Raw genomic sequence first — 6,000 nt, 5'->3', positions numbered from 1 at the left:
TGAATAGAGTGATATCGTGCATGAAAATAAAAGCAATGTGGGTAAATGTAATCCATGACTGGAGATTCTAGTTCTAGGAGCAAGAGGCATTCTTATGCAATTTTTGATTGACCTCTCTTAGTTGAACATACAATTGATTTATGGTTGCACCACGATCTACTTGACTTGACCAACTTATCAATGCTACAAGCAGCCATTTTGTTGGTTTTAACCAAGCAAATGCCCTAGTTATTAATTAAAGCTAAGCCCTAATCAAACTAAATGATTTGGTCCTATTGGGTTCGATAGCGTCCATATAGAATTAAAACCATTTGCATTAAGTTCTAGGGTTCTATTTGTGATTAAGTCAATTGGATTGCCTAATTGATTAATCAAGTTATCTTTGAATCTAGGTTAAGCATACAACTAAAGGTCTATGGATAGCCTACATTCCTTATCATTCACACAATTAACCCTTGCTACTTACGAGATTTTAGCTAGATGAACAAGAAAGGACACACAAGCTAAAAATCTTTAGCTAAGACATACATTCAAGGGGAGGAGTGTCAATCCATTCAAGAACATACATCTAGATTATTCGAGATTCAAAGAGCCATAAATCTAAATGCATAACCATTTAAAAGAAGTCTCACAAAAGTTACATAAGTTCTTGCTCCCAAAAACTAGAAAAACTTGCCTCTTCGGTCCATAGACAAGATTGAGATGACAGGGACCATCCAATCCATAAACTACAACCCAAAATAATGAAATCCTAAGCTATAAGATGAAAAAGAAAGAAGAAAAACAAGCTGGTGGCTACCTCCTCTGATTTTCCAGTCTCTCAACCCTAAAATCGAGGCTGATATTTATAAAAAAGACGTGCTGGCGCCGCGATGCTATGTCCCCTTGCCGGAGTGCAGTGCTGCAACGCCTAGTGAGTGTTGCGGCACTCCATGATCCTTTGCCCATGAATCGGCCTTGCCGCAGCCATAGGAGAGTGCCGCGGCGCTGCACCATTTGGGTGCCTACTGGAAATGTGCCGTGCCTGGTGCCAGGCTGCCTTGAGCTCAGTCTTTTCTTTTCGCCTCTCGGTTGCTGCTAAATGCTCTGTTTTGACCCAAATAACATCCGGAACGTCCCGATGGTCTCCTTTGCTCGATTTCCTGTTTAATCATTCTTTTTGATGAACTTGGATGAAGTAATACATACCTTCTCCCAGTGAGTGAGAATTTTCTACAGACCATTATGTTTTTGACAACTAGGTGAGAAGATTACAAAAAGGAGAGTGAAGAAAGTTTTTTCCTTTTCCTTTCTTTACTTTGAAAAGAATAAATAACTGTCAATTCTTTATTCTTTAATGGTGGTCAGTAGGAAAATTTCTTCCGAACTTGTCGTTAGGCAAGTAGTATACAGTTGGATGGCTTCCCACTGCCTTTGCCCCTTTTCCGTAGCCTTGAGTTTCAATATGGTCTCGTTTTTTTCTTCAATATAATTGCTACGAACTCATTCATGATCTTCTGCAGAATATTTCTCATTTCTTAAAATATTCTTCCAAACGTAGAATCAGTTCTCAAGAAATAATTATTCTGGTACCAATTTTTAGGAACCCAAACTTAAAAGAAAATCATCAATGAATTATATAGGGGTTCAGATGTATTGTACTGTCAAAAGAGAATAAAAATGCTTACTAGACACTAGAGCCTTAGTTCTCTCCAAAAGAGACTATTCCAAAATATGCCTCCCCCACTTTTTATAACTCAAATTATTTATTACCATCAATCACCAACAGACATACCGTTTAATCACTAATATACCCCCAGCTGGCATTAATCCCAGCAGTTTCTTGGGAATGCTAAATTTGAGTTGATTATTTTGAAATGTTTCTTTTTATTTGCATGTGCACCCAGATATTTTCCTCGCTTGAAGCTGGGTCAGATTCTTGCATCTGTAGAAGTTAAGGTGGGTACTTGTCTCTCTGCTGAACTCTTTCCTTTAAAAGAGTTCTTTTTGACTATTAAATTTATTTCTTGGATACCCAATGACATTACGTTTTCCCTGTGCTAGCCTGGATATGGAGTATTTGCTATTGATTTCAATATTGTAAAGACAATCCAATATGAACCGCAGGAGAAAATAGTAAGTTCCTATGTATTTCAGAGACTAGTGGAACTGGGAAATTTTTGTAACAAGTTTTTTTAAACTACGTATTTAGTAGCTTGTGTTCTTTCATTTGACTGTTGGTCTACATGAAGAGGCACCTTATTTGTGTGAATTGTGGAATGGGATATACCTTTGAGCCGAATAACATATACTGGAGTTTTTGGGATTCAAATGGATGTAACCAATGTATTACCCTTTAGTAGAATGAGAATAGAGAAGCTTATTGGCCAATATTGCTTGTTTATAGTACGTCAGTGATAACTCCATCAAACTTCAAATATTTCTTATTCTTATTGATAAATGTAGTTAAACCGGTATTCTTTATCTCAAATTCTGTGTTTGCTAATTGATCTCCCATTGCAGCGACTGTTTGTTGCTCAAAAAGATAATACTGAGACGTCTGCATGCATAATCAGTCCTCCACAAGTTAAGTATGTCTAATACGTAAATCCCTCCCTTTAAGATGGAATTAACTTCAATTATCTCTATGCTAAATTAATTCCTTTTTTTTAATTATCATTTGTTTTATGTATAGCTTCCTTGTCAATGGGAAGGGAGTCAACGGAAGGACAAATGTCTACATGGTTAGTTTAGATGCACTCAAAAAACGATTTGTACAAGACTTCTATTAATTGTATCTTCTTACCAGCATCCTTTCTTTTTTTAATAAAGGATACTGGACCACAACTTCCAACAAATATAACTCATATGCTTAAATTAGGATCAAATCTTCTCCAAGCAATTGGTAGCTTCAATGGTAAGTTGAGGTCTAATCCCAAAGTTAAGCATCTTGTATTTATTATTTTAGTCTTTAGAATATACCCCTAAAAGGGCCTTTAATCTTTGTTTAGGTCATTATGTTATAGCAGTTGCCACCATGGGTACCGCACCATCACCTGAGTCCTCTGTTCTGCAAGATTATATACAGCCAGTTGTTTCTACTGTGGATTCAGGTACAGCTACAATCATGAAGGGCAGGTGGAAACTTCTTTTGTTCTTTGTTGTGTATTCTATTTATTTATCATTATAATTCGTTATTCAGTTAGGATGGTCTGGCCTAAATATATTCACATTTCTTTATGCTATAGTTCTGAATGTTAGTAACCTAGTGCTTTGTATAATATAATTCTATTTTTGTTTACAGATTCTGACATAATCGAGGGTCCATCACGAATATCCCTTAATTGCCCCATAAGGTTCTATAGACAGTTTCTGCATACAATTCTGATACTTCCAGCAACTGCAGTGCTTTAATTTATTAGTATGCTATTTTCATAATTTATTAGTATGCTATTTTTATAATTCTGCTAATTATATAATTTATTAGTGCATTAATTTATATATTCCTTCTGATATGATGTGTGAGATAATTAGTACAGGCTTTAACTGTTCCGTCACTGATCTGTTACATATAAAATTTATTGATTTTCATCGTTGTGGAAGCATCGATTTAAATGTTCATGGATATGCTATATCGTATAAAGAGTGTGGAGTGATGGAGTGATTAGTTGGATAAGGGTAAATTAGGGCATCTTGGTCAAATTTTAAAATTAGGCTTAGTTTCCTTGATTGATTAAGATCAGGAATGGATTAGTTTCTTTGATTAATTAGGATTAGGATTAGTTTCCGTCTTAATTCTTTATAAATAGAGGAATTGTCTTCTTAGATTAATACTTTGATTTTTCTTCTTTATCCTTTAGGCTACATGAATTTGGTATTAGAGAGAATGCTTGGGCCAACCTTGGCTGCCATTGGTGGAAGATCGAGAAACTCTTGGCAGTGCAAATCATAAGAGGGAGCTTTGTGGGCTGTGTTCGTTGCTGAACGATACACACCTAATTAAGAGGAACCCTATAAATTCAAGAACAAAAAGAAATTTGAAGAATGGTCCAAGAATGACGTTCTACGATGCTAGAAGAATGTCCAAATCTAGAAAGTACTTTCACAGTTATGAAAAATGACCAAGAAAGGTGGAAGCCTATTCAAGAACACCTGACACTTCCTACTACAATTATCTTGAACCTAACAAAGTAGTTGCGTGTATCCTACGTCAATCTTGGAGCACTTGAAGAAATTAGAAAAAGAGTGAATGACCAATGTTCGTGGTATCTTGAAAACAATGATCGCAAAATTTGGAACAATCTTCAAGAAGACGACAAGGAATTCGAAAAGGCTAGAATTGCAAATATTGAGAGTAACATGAAATTCAAGAGCCTAGCCGAAGCTATGAAACCAAGCAAGAAACAAATGAAACAGAAAATCTAGAAGATTTGAGACTTGAGTGTGAGAGTGGTAAGAAAATATGTTGAGATCTAGGACTCGAGTGTGAAGGACGCCGTGGGCGACGAAGAAGAAAAGTCAATTGAAAAAGAAAATCCTAACTCAAGGTTGCACAACCTATGTATTGACGAAATCACGAGCAAGAAACAAGAAGATGGGATGATGACACCTAAAACCCTATTTGTAGTCCTCGACAAGGCAAAAGAAAAAGTTGCGATCCAAGGTAGTGTTGTTGCTTGCGAAGAAGAAGAAGACGAGAAGGAAAAATATGCGCCTTTTTCGACACAATACCCATCCAACCTGAATCGTTTTATTTTGGTATTTTTTTTTACTCGTAATCTACACATTCCAACCCAACTCCCTTCATTTTGACCTCATGACCCATGCAATCGGACCCAACTTTGGGTCTTATCACTTTTTTCCTTAATTCAACTAAGCCCGACTACAAATCAACAAAGGCCATTTAAACAATAAACTCAATCCATTTTCAATTTTGGACGTCTGGGAGCTTCTTTTATTCAAGTTAGCAATTTTCTCCTCAAGGCACACTATTATTTGGACTCAATTGGCTTGGAAGATGATTACTTTTTTTATTTATTTTATGTTTTTAGTATATTTTAATGTTGAGGGTCTTTATTTATTATTATTATTTTTTTAATAATATGCATTTCTTTTTAAAACTCGATGACAAGTTTTTTTGGAAGGGATAGAATGATGTAGTAGATTAAGGGTAAATCAAGGTATCTTGGTCAAATCAATGATGAGGATTATGATTAGTTTCCTTGATTGATTAGGATTTGGATTAGTTTCTTTAATTAATTAAGATTAGGATCAATTTGTTTTCCAATTCTCTATAAATAGAGGGATTGTCTTCTTGTATTGATAACTTTTGATTGATAATATGGAACAAGAGCAAGCTTATGGTCACTGAAACCCTTAAAGGAAGGAGAGAAAATATGTATGGCCTGAGCTAGTATCCCTTTATAGTATTGTTTAGAAGCACGATGCATTGGAGGAGATTTCAACATCACTAGATGGGCTCATGAACGTTTTCCTATTGGAAGAATCACCAAAGATATGTGAAAGTTTAACAATTTTATTGATCAAGCTAAACTATTGAAAATTCCTCTTTCCAATGGCAGGTTTACTTGGTCCTGAGAAGGCAGCTCTATTGCAAGGTCACTAATTGATCGGTTTTTCTTTACTGAAGGTTGGGATGAAGAGTTTGAAACACTAGAGACAACCGGCAAGCTCGCTTATTTTCAGATCATTTCCCTCTTGTACTCGAAGCTGGTTCTTTTCGTTGGGGTCCCTCCCCTATTTGATTTGCAATAGCTGGTTGCTAAATAAGGAATGCTCCAAGCCATTGAAAGAGCTTGGAGAAGTTGTCATTCTATTGAGTGGGCTGGTTTTGTTCTTAGTGCTAAAATGAGAAAGGTGAAAATTGCAAATAAAGCTTGGTTTGCTGATTTCCGGGAGTTGCAAAAAGGAAAGGAAGAGGAGTTGAAAGAAATTGAAAAATGGGATGCCTTGGCTGAATCAGTCCACTTTTCTGACCTTGAAAATGATTTTAGAACATCT

General features: G+C 35.9%; 1 protein-coding gene across 1 annotated transcript in view; it reads left to right on the top strand.

The window, feature by feature from the left end:
- Positions 1-6,000, top strand: part of LOC120067381 (E4 SUMO-protein ligase PIAL2) — a 57,692-nt gene that overhangs the window by 42,821 nt on the left and 8,871 nt on the right. Inside the window, exons 2-8 of the mRNA XM_039018951.1 lie at positions 1,816-1,938; positions 2,044-2,115; positions 2,503-2,570; positions 2,675-2,723; positions 2,812-2,896; positions 2,991-3,092; positions 3,284-3,335. Of these exons, the coding sequence (XP_038874879.1) occupies positions 1,816-1,938; positions 2,044-2,115; positions 2,503-2,570; positions 2,675-2,723; positions 2,812-2,896; positions 2,991-3,092; positions 3,284-3,335 (551 nt within the window). The remainder of the gene's footprint in view (positions 1-1,815; positions 1,939-2,043; positions 2,116-2,502; positions 2,571-2,674; positions 2,724-2,811; positions 2,897-2,990; positions 3,093-3,283; positions 3,336-6,000) is intronic.

The sequence above is a fragment of the Benincasa hispida genome, chromosome 12, assembly GCF_009727055.1.
Source record: "Benincasa hispida cultivar B227 chromosome 12, ASM972705v1, whole genome shotgun sequence".
NCBI lineage: Eukaryota > Viridiplantae > Streptophyta > Magnoliopsida > Cucurbitales > Cucurbitaceae > Benincasa > Benincasa hispida.
The sequence above is the reverse complement of the archived record's forward strand: the minus strand, read 5'-3'. Positions and strand labels throughout refer to the sequence as shown.